The sequence below is a fragment of the Eleutherodactylus coqui genome, chromosome 12 (genome assembly GCF_035609145.1).
Source record: "Eleutherodactylus coqui strain aEleCoq1 chromosome 12, aEleCoq1.hap1, whole genome shotgun sequence".
Classification (NCBI taxonomy): Eukaryota; Metazoa; Chordata; class Amphibia; order Anura; family Eleutherodactylidae; genus Eleutherodactylus; species Eleutherodactylus coqui.
The window spans coordinates 81,822,686-81,838,224 of NC_089848.1; the positions used below are offsets into that span (position 1 = coordinate 81,822,686).

The 15,539-nt window shown below is 42.3% G+C and overlaps 1 protein-coding gene across 4 annotated transcripts in view; it reads left to right on the forward strand.

The window, feature by feature from the left end:
* The first annotated feature begins 2,037 nt into the window (after nucleotides 1-2,037).
* Nucleotides 2,038-15,539, forward strand: part of DGKB (diacylglycerol kinase beta) — a 432,907-nt gene continuing 419,405 nt past the window's right edge. For all 4 annotated transcript variants that reach the window (XM_066585569.1, XM_066585572.1, XM_066585570.1 and 1 more), the window contains exons 1-2: nucleotides 2,038-2,158; nucleotides 13,230-13,306. In XM_066585569.1, coding sequence (XP_066441666.1) covers nucleotides 2,080-2,158; nucleotides 13,230-13,306 — 156 coding nt within the window. In that variant the 5' untranslated portion in view covers nucleotides 2,038-2,079. The remainder of the gene's footprint in view (nucleotides 2,159-13,229; nucleotides 13,307-15,539) is intronic.

Sequence of the window (15,539 nt, forward strand, 5' to 3'; positions counted from 1 at the left end):
AGAAATATTAATAAACTAAAACGCATTTGCAGGGAGAAATAGTTCAAGGTTCCTCTTCAATGCTTACATATAGCTACAGGAAACATTTGGTGGAGAGCGAGCTACAGGTTGTTACATTCAAGGACTGACTTACTTTTTTTCCTGCACTACTTCATGTTCTCAGTAAAAGACATGAATGGTACAGCTGCTTGGCTATTATTAGTTTGATTGTGTTTGTCAATTGTGGTTTAGATACACTCAGACCACATTTTATTAGTAATCAATGAAAAAATCCCAGGTAATTCCGAAGGTATTATTCTTACTTCCCGCTTTCACTCGCACCCCTCCCCCCCCCGTCCCCCCCCCTTTTTCCAGTACACAAACACAGAAGCAAGAAGTAAAATTTATTATTCTGCTTCCTACCTCAACACAAGTGCTGCGCCCTAATATTACACCTAGAGCTTCAATTCTTGTGTCATTTGAAAGATTATGGACTTTAACCCTTTCCAATCCACTGTCTGACGTCTAAAGACATTCTGATTGAAGGCTGTACAGCTCTGATGTCGGAAGACGTCCAGCAGGATATTCTTACTGCACATTACTGGGCACTCTGTTGTCAGGGGCCTCTCCAGCATGTACAATACCGGAGTAATGGCTCTAGCCAGCAGATGGCGCCATTGTTTAATGGCAGAAAGAGAAAAACCCCTAGGAAACCCTGAATCCAAAATTGGATTGCAAAGGGTTAAAGGTCCATTTACATGGGATGACTGTCAAGCAAATGATGCTGGCACTTGTCCCTGTGTGTCTGCTCTCCTGTGCTGTCACACGGGAGCTACTGATGCTGGCTCACTCGCAGAACGGCCAGCAGGGGGGCAGGGCAGTGCAGGAGGTTTCTCTCTTCTCACTCCCCCGCCCCTCTCCATTGAGATAACACAGTGGCCGTTCACTACCGTTAAAACAGAACGATGAGTGATCAGCTGATCTTTTACGCTGCATAAACGATAGACAATCAGCTGATCGCTGATCATTCAGTTTAAACAGCAGCCGTTCAGTAGTGAACAGCCGCTGTGTTATCTCAATGGAGAGGGGCGGGGGAGCAAGAGGGGAAAAATCTCCTGCACTGCACTGCCCCCCTGCTGGCCGCTCTGTGAGTGAGCCAGCTCTGCTAGCTCCCGTGTGACAGCACGGGAGCACGGACACACTGGGACGAGTGTCGGGCATCATTTGCCCGACAGTCGTCCCGTGTAAATGGACCTTAAAGGGGTTGTCCCGAGGCAGCAAGTGGGTCTATACACTTCTGTATGGCCATAATAATGCACTTTGTAATGTACATTGTGCATTAATTATGAGCCATACAGAAGTTATAAAAAGTTTTATACTTACCTGCTCCGTTGCTGGCGTCCTCGTCTCCATGGTGCCGACTAATTTTCGCCCTCCGATGGCCAAATTAGCCGCGCTTGCGCAGTCCGGGTCTTCTCCTCTTCTCTATGGGGCTCCGTGTAGCTCCGCCCCGTCACGTGCCGATTCCAGCCAATCAGGAGGCTGGAATCGGCAATGGACCGCACAGAAGCCCTGCGGTCCATGGAGACAGAGGATCCCGGCGGCCATCTTCAGCAGGTGAGTATGAAGACGCCGGACCGCCGGGATTCAGGTAAGCGCTGTGCGGGTTGTTTTTTTAACCCCTGCATCGGGGTTGTCTCGCGCCGAACGGGGGGGGGGGTTTAAAAAAAAAAAAACCCGTTTCGGCGCGGGACAACCCCTTTAAGTCGAAAGTATAAGTTGCTAAAAATTATGTAAGTAATCAATCCTTAAATTAGGAAATGAAAAGAGCAAATTTACCATGTGACAGAAAAAATAATTTGCCCAATTCTCCAGAGAACCAAATGACAAGAGTGATATAATAAAAAAAAATTTCAAATATTTAATTGTATTTTCTCTTCATTTCAGGGTTTTAAATGCACAATGACTTCATAGAAGATTTCATCTCTGTAATTATCCCTTCACTGTGGACTAAAGACTCTTGGGGATCGGAAGAAAATTATATCAATTATTTCTGCCTTCAGACTGTCACACTTGTCCTTTTTTGCAACTGGAATCTCTATGACCATAATGACTAACCAAGAAAAGTGGGTCAATCTCAGCCCTGCAGAATTTTCTCAACTTCAAAAGTATGCAGAATGTAAGTATAATTTGCTTTGAATATTTTAATCTTCACACTTAATTTCCAACAAGCAGCAAGAATGCTCTGGAGTGAATGTGTGCAACGACCGAGTGCTTCCTCCGGGGCATATTAGTCTAGTGCATGTCTTTATAGTCCTAACTTGTAATTATAAGGGTCAATTAGCAAGAGCAGAATGGTCCCTTCCTGGGATGGCTACCTGGCTGGCCATTTTATACGTATGTTCAAATTTTGAAAAACATATATGATATGCGATAAAAGATCACAGTGACTCAACATCTCAAAATATTTTGCACCCATTAATAAGGCCATGTTCCAACCTAATATCTTTGAATCATGAGAAGGAGGCCCCAAATAGTTTAAGATCCCAGTACCAAATCCGAGCTTCAAACCCTTTTTAGAGCCCAGTCTCAGACTCCTATCACTGTATTGGTTATAGGTTGTCTCATCTCAGTGTTTCATGGCTGAGATCAGAAACTATAGCTGTTTACTTACCACCTCACCTGCTGGAATGGAGCAAGCCAAGGTGGCAACCTTACACCATTTCCGTAACTCCCATTGAAGTGCATGGGAGTCCTGAAAATAACGTAGCGCAATGCACTACTTTGTTTCCTTAAATCCCTTGTTACAGAAACAGCATAGTGTGCTGTGTTAGAAGTAGGGTCAGTCACCCTAAACATAGATGAGGGCATAGAGGGAGTCCTGTTACCAAATGTGGGTACCCTGGGATCATACTAAGTGGGGCTACAGAGGGGGTCTACTACCATTTGGAGCCACAAAGGAGGTCCTATTATTAAGTGGGGGCACCTGAAGATCCTACTAGTGGGGCCACAGAGGACAGTCATTATTATTTGGGGTTGTTTTACTAAGTGGGGGCACCAAGGGGGTCTTATTATTTGGAGCCACACAGGGCGACCTATGACTAATTGAGGCCACACACAATAAGTGTCACTAATAATAAGTTGGATCACAGCATTCACATTATCACTGTGGGCACATTGAAAAGTTTCTTAGGGGTTGCAATGACCAGATGGAGAGAGTGTGTTGAGGCAAGTAGTGCTGGAAATGCTCTCAATGGTAGATCTGGGGCCAGGGAGAAGTCAAACCAATATTGGTGGCTCCAAAAAGAGACATCACCTGTGATCACTATAACTGTGTAGAGGTGGTATTTTAATACATAATCATTACATGGTAACTGTGTTATTTAGAGGCATACTAAAGCTCAGTCACTGTATGCAAGCCCACTGCGCTAATCAAGGTTGGCAGCGGAATATTTATAATTTTTTGGGGAGTTCTGATGATGGATTTATGTACTAAACTTGGGAGAAGGGGCCAAAAAAGATTTTCCACTAGGTGACATCTAACCTAAGACCAGCTCTGATTTACGATGCTGTCAGTGTTAATTCACAGATAGCGCATGGCGCCATCCTGGGGCTATGATGACATATACACTGACGTTTTTTCATGCGTTTGATGGTCCATGAGAAAAAGCCCATAGCATATCCTAGACCTTCCCATATCACGGACGAGAAACAGGGCATGCTAATGTATGTCATTGTGCTGCCCATCTGTAAATGGGACAATACATTGGACTATTGTCCGTCTGCTGTCCAATGTAATTTATTAGCAGTCTTATAACAAGTTATATTAAAGGGGTTTTCCGGGTTCCTTTTTTTAAAAGTAGTAGGCAGTCATAAAAAGTAATAAAATAAGCTATATTTACTGGCTCCAGACCGCTGACACTCCTATTTTCCCCGCTGGTCTCTGTTTACATGCAGCAGCACTGACATTCCGTGTACACAGGTGACCACAGCAGCCAATCACTGTACCTCTCTGAGGCTTCTGATTGGTAGCAGCGGTCATGTGTAAATACAAAAAGTCACTGCTGCAGCATGTAAAAAGATCCCAGCAAGGAAAATCAGAACAGCGATGCAGTGGGAGTGGGGGCCTAGTGCCAGGAAATATAGCTTATTTTATTTTACAATTGCCTGCTGTTATACATGAAAAAAAAGCTTGTAAATCCCTTTAAGCGTGATTCATAATCATTGTAATCAAAAGAATTCATGATATCCCAAAAGCTAAGCCTTATATCACAGGGGAGCATGCAAGCGACTTCAATAAAGCCCCAAGGACCATGCTAATACATTCACTGACTCCTAAAAATACATCGGGAGGAAAATAAACCAATAGAGAAATGTACATCATCTAATTACAGGTTCATTCATTAGAGAGCAATATACAATGTATCCAATGTAAGCACGTAGGATACGTGGAGGAATCCTGCCACATATCTGGTGAGGCAGCTTTGACACCTGTATTAGGGCTAAGTTCAGGGGTTCCATTTCTCTGCTCAGTTTTAGAATGAGGAGAGACACTGATGTAAAACTGAAATAAACTAATCAGTTTTTCCCCCATTGATTTCAAAGGGGGTTGAGAAAAACTAAATACTTTTAGTTTGTTTCAGTTACCTTTGAATAGAAGAAAAACAGTCTGCTGATCCAACTCCATATCAGGCTGTGTTCACGGCGTTCGGTTGTTGCGATTTCCTTCTTTTGTTAAAGGGGCAGGATAGTAGAATCCCTTGGTCGAAAAGATCAATTTTATGACGGAATCTAAAGATGCCAAATGGACCTCATTGACTATATATATTCTTGGACATAGGGGGCAGTATTATACTAGTTATATTCTTGTACATAGGGGCAGTATTATAGTAGTTATATTCTTGTACATAGGGGGCAGTATTATAGTAGTTATATTCTTGTACATAGGGGGCAGTATTATAGTAGTTATATTCTTGTACATAGGGGGCAGTATTATAGTAGTTATATTCTTGTACATAGGAGCAGTATTATACCAGTTATATTCTTGTACATAGGGGCAGTATTATAGTAGTTATATTCTTATACATAGGGGGCAGTATTATAGTAGTTATATTCTTGTACATAGGGGGCAGTATTATAGTAGTTATATTCTTGTACATAGGGGCAGTATTATAGTAGTTATATTCTTGTACATAGGAGGCAGTATTATAGTAGTTATATTCTTGTACATAGGGGGCAGTATTATAGTAGTTATATTCTTGTACATAGGAGCAGTATTATAGTAGTTATATTCTTGTACATAGAGGCAGTATTATAGTAGTTATATTCTTGTACATAGGAGCAGTATTATAGTAGGTATATTCTTGTACATAGGGAGCAGTATTATACCAGTTATATTCTTGTACATAGGAGCAGTATTATAGTAGTTATATTCTTGTACATAGGGAGCAGTATTATACCAGTTATATTCTTGTACATAGGGGCAGTATTATAGTAGTTATATTCTTGTACATAGAGGCAGTATTATAGTAGTTATATTCTTGTACATAGAGGGCAGTATTATAGTAGTTATATTCTTGTACATAGGGGCAGTATTATAGTAGTTATATTCTTGTACATAGGAGGCAGTATTATAGTAGTTATATTCTTGTACATAGGAGGCAGTATTATAGCAGTTATATTCTTGTACACGGGAGCAGTATTATAGTAGTTATATTCTTGTACATAGGGAGCAGTATTATACTAGTTATATTCTTGTACATAGGGAGCAGTATTATACTAGTTATATTCTTGTACATAGGGAGCAGTATTATACCAGTTATATTCTTGTACATAGGGAGCAGTATTATAGTAGTTATATTCTTGTACATAGGGGGCAGTATTATAGTAGTTATATTCTTGTACATAGAGGCACTATTATACTAGTTATATTCTTGTACATAGGGAGCAGTATTATACTAGTTATATTCTTGTACGTAGGAGGCAGTATTATAGTAGTCATATTCTTGTACATAGAGAGCAGTATTATAACAGTTATATTCTTGTACATAGGGGCAGTATTATAGTAGTTATATTCTTGTACATAGGGATCGGTATTATAGTAGTTATATTCTGGAACATAGGGAGCAGTATTATAGTAGTTATATTCTTGTACCTAGGGAGCAGTATTATACTAGTTATATTCTTGTACATAGGAGGCAGTATTATACTAGTTATATTCTTGTACATAGGGGGCAGTATTATACTAGTTATATTCTTGTACGTAGGAGTCAGTATTATAGTAGTTATATTCTTGTACATAGGGAGCAGTATTATAGTAGTTATATTCTTGTACATAGGAGGCAGTATTATAGTAGTTATATTCTTGTACATAGTGGGCAGTATTATAGTAGTTTTATTCTTGCACATAGGGGGCAGTATTATAGTAGTTATATACTTGTACATAGGGAGCAGTATTATAGTAGTTATATTCTTGTACATAGGAGGCAGTATTATAGTAGTTATATTCTTGTACATAGGGGCAGTATTATAGCAGTTATATTCTTTTACATAGAAGAGAGCAGTATTTTTCCAGCACAATTAAAATTAATCTTTATTTATTTCGTTTTCATGGTTAATGACTGAATCAGACTTAAAAGTGGCAAATTTTGGGCTATAGACACAGCAGCCCAATAATTTTTTTCACTGACTTTGAAACTAACTCATACAACATAGCAAGGGGCGGCAAAAAGCACAGGACAATACCCAGTAACACCACTAACAATGTAGCTTGTTCTGCTCATGTTGTATGATACATTTAAACGGTTATATTTGGTACACATGTACTAAGGTCGACAGCCAGATTTTGGAAAATGATGTATTATAGAGACAGCGGAGGGTGACATTAGTGCAGCAGGAGTTTTATTCCAACTACCAGACCTTGAAATGCTTTTCATAGATTAGATTATTTGTTATTAACGTTATCAAACAGCCAGAGCTGTTTGCGAAAACCCACCCACGTCCGTATTGTATCCATGGCCGTTCTTCTGTATGACAGAACTCATAAAAAGATTATTATTTGCATTTAGCATTGCAGTATATGAATCGTCATAGCAACTGGGAATGTGTAATAGCAAATAGTTGCTGGAGATATTATGCTGCAAAGTTTATGCTGCTCTGGAAACCGCTATCTCCATATACTGCAGCTACTGTATTACAGAGTTATGAATATTTTAGGACTAATGTTCATGCCGAGTTCTCCTTCGGGTCTTCCTCCTCCAATCCTCTGTACTCCCCTTCCACTTTTATTGTTCCTTCATACGTGCCGATATGACATCCATTGTGACAACATATTGGGTGACTTGATCCCCTTCACAGTAACCTCACTATGAACATAGTGTCACCACTTTGGCGCCGCAGTCACCTGACCTGTAGGCAACGAATATAGTCAAACAGCCGTGTTGTCAGGAGGCTCAGAGACCTTTCACACAGGACAGAATATTCCACAGTAGCGTTGCACACTATGTCCTCCTCCGGAATATCCTGCACTAAAATCCACACTGCAGATTTTGATGTAGAATGGAAAATAGTAGAATTCTGCCAGCAATTCTGCATCAAAATCCGCCATTAGCCATACGGATTTTGGTGTGGAATTACGGAACGACATATTCTGTAATGCCTCTGCAAACATTTTTTTATTTTTTTATTTTTATTTTTTGGGGTTTTTTTTGTTTGATGCCAGAAAAGTACTGCATAGCCCTTGTTAAAAGATATATTCAGGTAAGATTAACTCCGTAATGACTGCCCCTATACGGGTTTTTACAGTGGTCGTTTAGGGGTCCTATTTTGATGCATGCACTTTTTAAAGGGTCTCACATGCCTGGGGGGGGGGGGGGGGGGTACTCGGCTGTCGATGACAGCCTGGTACTTGGTCCAACAGTGGGGACCAGAGAAAATAATTAAAGCTGTTTAACCCTTTACATGCCATAGTCAAAGCGACCACAGCATCTAAAAAGCTGACAGAGGGAGGGGGCACCTATCGGACTCCAATAATGTGATTTTGGAGTCCTGATGGGTTACTATGGTACCTGGATGCTTGAAGATGGCTGAGCTACATAGGCTTAATGCTACACTGTTATACTGAAGCATAGCAGTATATTACAAGAACAATGACACTATATGAAATTCAAGTCCCCCAGTGGGACAAGAATAAAAAGCAAAAAAAAAAAGTGAAAACAGTAAAAAAAAAATTAATAAAAGTCAACATCCCATTATCCCCCATTTAGTTTCACCCCCCCCCCCCCTAACCCAACACATAGAAATTTTCCACATTTGTAATGACCCACGTACAGAAGTTGGTACATTATTAGAAAGCACCTTTGGTGAAAAAAAGAAGAATTTTGGGGTCTTTTAATACAGCGATAAGAAAGAAATACGTTTTTCAAAAAAAGTTGCAAACAAAATCCTATATAAATGTGGTATCGAACATAATGACAATGCCGATAAGTATCGATGTAACCGTGCTGACCCACTGAAATAATTTAACATATCATTTACACCGCTTGGTGAATGCCATTAAAAAAAATTAAAACCGCAGCAGAATTGTAGATTTTGGCTAGTGCTCATCCTGTAAAATACGAACCCTTAGGCCTCATTCAGACGAGCGTTTGAAAAAATCGCATGAATAAAGCTAAAGACATGATCTGCATTCACACATAATTTGCTTGATCACACAATCCGTGGTGCGTGTTTATCCAGCTCCCATAGGAGTCAATGGGAACTGCTGCGCAAAACGTGCCCAAGATAGGTCAGGTCCTATCTTCTCATGCAGCACGCACCTTATATGCGGGCACTGTAGCCGCGCATGTCCTATATTTTGGAGGTGTGAGTATTTAGCACGTCTAAAAATCGTTCACGTTAACGCTTCAATAGGAAACCATTGGTTCTAATAGACGCTGGTTTTTTGCGCAGCTATTTCTGCGCAAAAAAACGCTCTTCTGAACGAGGCCTTAAAGAGCTCCATCGATGGAAAAATAAAAAGTTTATGGCTCTTGGAATGCGACAACCCAAAAGTAAATCTTTGTAAAAGAAAAGTGTTTTAAGGCTAACTTTACACGGGCGGGCATGACATGTAGCCGTGAATCTTGCCCCCAGTCTCGCATCACTTTGGGGATGAAGGGATCTTCCTGCGAGCCTGTCTCAACAATGAGGTTCATATTTGTGCGAGATTTGTGCGTCTCACAACAAACAAAATCTTGCATGATTTTCTCGCCCGTGCCAAGCTAGCCTAAGTGTAGCAAAAAAGCAATACATAAAAAAATGTGATACCTTGGACCCCACCAGTGTGATTGCAAGGTACCAATGGGTTCCCATAGCAGCCAGAAGCCTATCAAATGCCACCATGGCTACCATGTAATTTAGCCTATTACGCCCCGCACCAGCAGAGTCGGAAAAAAAAGTTTGATAATGTTTAAAAATTCCCAATAAAAAAAGCACACATTTTGATGAAATACAAAACAATGTTTAAAAAGCAGCATATAATAGGTATTACCGTGTTCAGAACGACCCAGGCAACGGAAATATGTTGTTATTTATTTTGCATGATGAACATACTAAAAATTATTTTAGAATCTAAGACCAGAATTGCTATTTTTTCTTTTGTTCGCCTTCCAAAACCCACAATAAAATACTATCCGAGTATACTCACTAAGGCACATTACTCGAGCGAGTAGTGCCTTAGCTGAGTATCTCCTCGCTCGTCTCTAAAGATTCGGGGGCCGGAGCCGGTGGGGGGGAGCGGGGGGAGAGAGGGAGAGAGAGATCTCCCCGCCCCCCGCCGGCCCCCGAATCTTTAGAGACGAGCGGGGAGATACTCAGCTAAGGCGCTACTCGCTCGAGTATCTCCCCGCTCGCTCCCTAAGTCACACGAACCTTAAATTGGCCCCAATATAAACTACAACTCTTCTCGCACAATAGAAGACCTCACATAGTTGAGTTGCTGTAAAAATAACATTCTGGGTCTTAGAATGTGGTGCTGCAGATTCAATAGTTTTTTTCAAAGACATGTTTTTATTATGCAAAAGTAGTAAAAATAAAAAAGAAATCTATATAAATTTAGTATCACAGTAACCGTGCTGATCCAGACAAGTTATGTTACTTTTACCAATTGCTGAAGGCCATAAAAACAAAACACAAAAACAATGGCAGAAATCTTAGAGGGGGGGGGGTTCTTTTCCCCTCCCCCCCGCCAAAAAAATGTAATAAAAGTTATGAAGCGCATTATTGAATTCAATGAATGGCTGAGTGCTGCCTCTGATTGGCTGAGCACTCAGCCAATCAGACCAGCTCTTTCAAGAGGTGGGGATTTTTAAGTCTCCGCCTCTTGAAAGTGCTTTAGATCAGTGCCAGGATTTCAGAGAGAAGGCGCCTCGGAGCCCGGACAGCACTGCTAGGTGAGTAATGTTTTGTTTTTTTTCTACACCTAAGGATGATTTTTCAGGGAAGGGCTTATATTTAAAGCCCTTCCCCAAAAATCCCTGTGGGGGTTGCCTGCATCCCATTGCTTGCAATGGGGCTGGTGGCAGCAGTGCTGGCCCCATTGAAAGCAATGTGAATAGTGCTATGGTCACATGCATTTTTCTAATGTGTGGAGTGCTTTTTTTTGGCACACATAGGTGCACAAAAAACCGCTCGTCTGACCGAGCCCTCAAGATGTGTCAGAGGCCGTAGGCATATTTTAATAGGCAAAGAATCATGACAGCTCTAGGGGCCTTCAGAGGGCCCAAGGATGCCATAACACCTGTAAGCCACCGCTGCGATCTTATTGCGGTGGGGCCGATTGAGACATTTAAATCCCGGTCGATCTGAACATTTAAATGCCACTGTCAGAATTTACAGTGATATTTAAAGGGTTAATACCCGTGTTGTCTCCAATTGTGGCTGTTGTGGGCAGATGACGGCTGTCAAGGACAGCCAGTATCTGCAGTGCATGGCGTGGGCTTTGCTCACGAACCCACTGCATACAAAGCATAGGTTGGGGTCAGCTTTATACATCCTAACTGCATGGGGTATGTGCAATGAGGATTTATATAGACATATTGTATCGGGAAGGGGTTAACTTGCCCAGTGATCATCCTCTATGGTATGTATACCCTTAGGTTGAACTCTGCGACCCTACTGAACAGTAGAATGAAGGGGTCACAGCAGGAGCGTAACTAAAGGCTCAGGGGCCCTGATGCAAAAGGTGAGCTGGGCCCCCCCTCTATCTGTATCTGTACCAGTACCCATACCTAAACCACGCTGCACAGAGACATAACTTGAAGCTTCTGGTCCCCAATGCAAAACCTGTAACAGGGCCCCCAACTATAATGCTTTATTCATAGTACTGAGCTCCCTATATGGAGAAGAGAGGCCTTATAGGCCCCCTAAGGCTCCTGGGCCTGGGTGCAACCCCATCCCTTGCACCCTCTATAGGTACGCGCCTGGGTCACAGTGCTCCTCCTTCACCATAATTGGACTGAACTGGTCACTGCCCCTTCATACAAGCAATCAGTGGGGGTCACACTGCACAGACTCCACACCGATGATATTCTTTGACATATCTCGATAAGCTAAGTTGGCAGCAGACATTAATGTCCACTACAGCCACTGTTCCATACGTTTTTCCTATTTATCTTTAATCTAAATGAATGCCATTGGAAGAGAAAACTCTAACAAAATAAACTGGTCAGCCATTTGTTCTGCTCAGTAAATCGTAACGGACGCTCCGTGGCTGAGACAGATTATGCTGTAACTTGGTCAATGAGCCTTGTAGCATAGAGTATAGTAAATATACTTAGTACCACTAGTAGCAATGAATATTTATCCATCCACCCAGTGCCGCGCTGTATACATTCCAGTATCGTCTAGGTTTTAGGCGCATTATAAATATTTCATCTGTTTGTTCTCGGCGCTGGCAGCAGAAGTAAAGATTATTGAAGGTCATCTCATTCTGTAAAATAGCAACTCCTATCCACAGAAGGCAGCGTCAATTATAGAGGTCGTTTGGAGAATCGTACAGTACTGACTATAGGCATTTAGAATGCTAGAATATAAGATAGCTAACTTTTCAAATGACTTTCAGAATAAGCTGCCAAGTGTGTACATGAGGAACAACATTCTTTATGACCATCCTGAATCCTGCATTTTCCCCAATTTTTCTTCCTCTGTAGCCTGTATCTGTGATTCTCTGTTCTCTCACTACTGGTGGGAAATGGCCTGGCTGCGGTGCTGTGTTCTAGAGTGTACAGAGAAGTGCATATTCTGCTTTCTAACTGTCAGTAACACACACAGAGACATATCATCAAATAGAACAGAGTACAGCAGTACAGAGCAGTGTAGATGTGCATAAGCAGCAGAAAACTCACCATTAGCTCCAGCAGCAACACTTGTGTTTGACTATCGCTGCTGCCAAATAAAGCCCTAAGTGCTTATCTAAGGTTTGATAATGTAGAGAGGGGAAGTTACTTTTCTTTCATCAAATGACTGTATACTGTATAGCAGAAATCACTCAGGTAAGTTCTTTGTAGGCAATGAAACAGGGAATGTTGGGGATTTAAAAAGGTTGTCTAGGACTTTTGGGACTTTTATCATTGATGAACTATTCCCAGGATAGGTCATCAATTGTTCATTGGTGGAATATCCAAGAGCTTGGGATCCCTGCTGATTAGCTGTTCATGTAGCCCACTGGCAGTGTGGACAGTGCTAAAAGCAGACAGGTCTGCCAGGTTGCAGCCGCCCAGGTTGGTATTGCATTGTATTGAATGGCACCTGTCCTTGCAGTATCAACCTGGGCCACTGCAATGTTAACTGTACTATCAGCTTCCTGCACTGTCCTCACCACAGTAGGCACAGATATCAGCTGATCGGTGGGGATCCCCAGCGACAGACTTCCATTAATCAACTACTGAAGATCTATCCTGAGGTCATCAATAGTTGATCAACTAAACAACCCCTTTAACTGGCACTGAAGTGATTCTACAACCTGAAAAAATGTTAACCCCAACATTGAGCATATAAGGTTGTAATGGTACCAGGCCAGACCCCCACCTTGTGAGCCCCATAAAAATGCTGTACCTATTCTTTGCGGCAGTCATGACACAGTTCTGTAGATCTAATAATAATAATAATCTTTATTTGTATAGCCCCAACTTATTCCGCAAAAACAAAAAAAATACTCATTAGTTCCCATCTAGTAATCACTAAATAAATGTTTTTGGTTTTTTTCCTTTCAGATTCCACCAAGAAACTTAAGGATGTCTTGGAAGAGTTCCATGGCGATGGAGTCCTGGCCAAATATAACCCAGAAGAGGTAACTTATTTATTTTTCGGATGTGTAATTGTTCTGACTGTATTCACACTTAGGTTGAAGTAGCGTGCAGCGCTATGCTCCCTGTTGAACCCAGCAAACTGCATTATAAGACAATGCCGACCATCTGGTGCCGGTTGTGGTGCAATCTGCACCCGTGAACAAAGTCTAACAAGTTATAGAACAGTCCGATTGCCAAAGTGGCTTGCTTAACCTCTTTCTACCCCACAATGTACATGCACATCATTGGAGGGAAGCAGTTTATGCAAAATTCTGTACATGTACGGCATGCAGATGCTGTGGGTGTAAAACGGGGCAGACAGGTAGATGTTCAGTCAGGCCCAGAGCTTGGAACAGTGGGGTCAATGGGTATCAGGGTCAGTAAAGTCATTTACTGGGTCTGGAGAGAAACTAGCCATCATGTGCTTCGGACACACCAAGACCAGAAAGCTCTGCGCAGAAATGTGCCCACAGGGCTTTCCCAGGCTGCGTCCTTGTTGTGAATCTCCATATTTTGTGCAGTCAACCAAGAACTTCTATTAACCACAGTAGTGCTTTCTTCTCTCCAGAGTGCTGCCAGTCTGCTGGTGGATGTTGCAGACATTTCTGGCATTTGCAGGATTCTTTCCCTACTGGGTGGGTGCAATACTTATATATCAAGGGCAGCACTCATCTCTCAGTATAAGGCCTCTTTCACACAGGCGACACGGCATCACGCAAGAAAATCGCAGCGATATCGTATAGCTGGTCTGTGTGATATCGCTGCATCTTCTCACGGCAGTACCATGATTTTGTAGCCTCACATGTGAGGATTTTTGGAGGGGGGGGGGGGGGAGGCTTGAAATGTACGCCCTACCCTGAAAATAAGCTGTAGCTGAAGAAAAAAAGAAAGAAGTTTACATCATCTCTACCGCACTGTCCGGGTTGCCGTCGCAGCTTTTCCTTGGATCCTAGCCCTGTTTCTCTTCATCTTCTGGCTGGGGTTTGAAAAATCCCCACCTCCTGGAAGCGCTGGCTGTGATTGGCTGACGCTTAGCAAATAGCAGCAAGGGGCGGGGAGGAGAAGAGAAGGGTGAGGGAGTTTAGCAGTCACACTGCTAAACTCCCTCCCTTCTCTGGCAGCTAGCATAGGCTTCTATAGGAATCTATGCAGCTGCCGCTGCCGGCGTGGGAGCACCCTGCACCGCGGAAATACGCCCCTGTGCACTGATGCATTGTAAGCCAATGCATTAGAGGGGCAGCGTATATCGGCCGGGCTTGAAAACCCGGCTGATATACACCCGTGTGAATAAGCCCTAAAATAGTACAAATACAAACTACAGTTGGTCACACAAAAAACAAGCCCTTACACAGCTCTGTCCATGGCACATTAAAAAAGTTATGGGGCTTTGAATGCAGACTTGCCAAAAGAATTATTTCCCAAAAAACGATTTTTATTGTGCAAAAGTGGAAAAACCCCCAAAATATTTACAATTTTGATATTGTTGTAATCAAAATGACCCACAGAGATTAAGTATAACTTTTTTATACTGTGCAATGGATTTGTTTTCATTAGCGTTTTTTCCCCCCGCTCGTTAACAATACGGGCAAGAAAAGATAGGACAGGACTAGAGATGAACGAGCACCAAAATGCTCGGGTGCTCGTTACTCGGGACAAAATTTTCGCGATGCTCGAGGGTTCGTTTCGAGTAACGAACCCCATTGAAGTCAATGGGTGACCCGAGCATTTTTGTATATCGCCGATGCTCGTTAAGGTTTCCTTGTGTGAAAATCTGGGCAATTCAAGAAAGTGATGGGAACGACACAGCAACGGATAGGGCAGGCGAGGGGCTACATGTTGGGCTGCATCTCAAGTTCCCAGGTCCCACTATTAAGCCACAATAGCGGCAAGAGTGCCCCCCCCCCCCCTCCCCGCACTGTCAGCATAAAGATCATACTCCTCTGCCATAGCTGTAACAGCTGTGGCACAGAAGAACGATGTTAGCCCATTGAATTCAATGGAGCCGGCAATACAGCAGGTTCCACTGAAAGCAATGGGCTGCCGGCGTGCGCGGGATGAATTGTCGGGAAGGGCTTAAATATAGAAGCCCTTCCCTGCAATTCATCCAGAAATGTGTAAAAATAAAAAAATATACCGTATAAAGCGGCGTATAAGGCGACGGGGCGTATATGACGACCCCCCAACTGTCACCTTATATGCCGGGAATACAGCGGAGCAAAAAATAAAAATCATTAC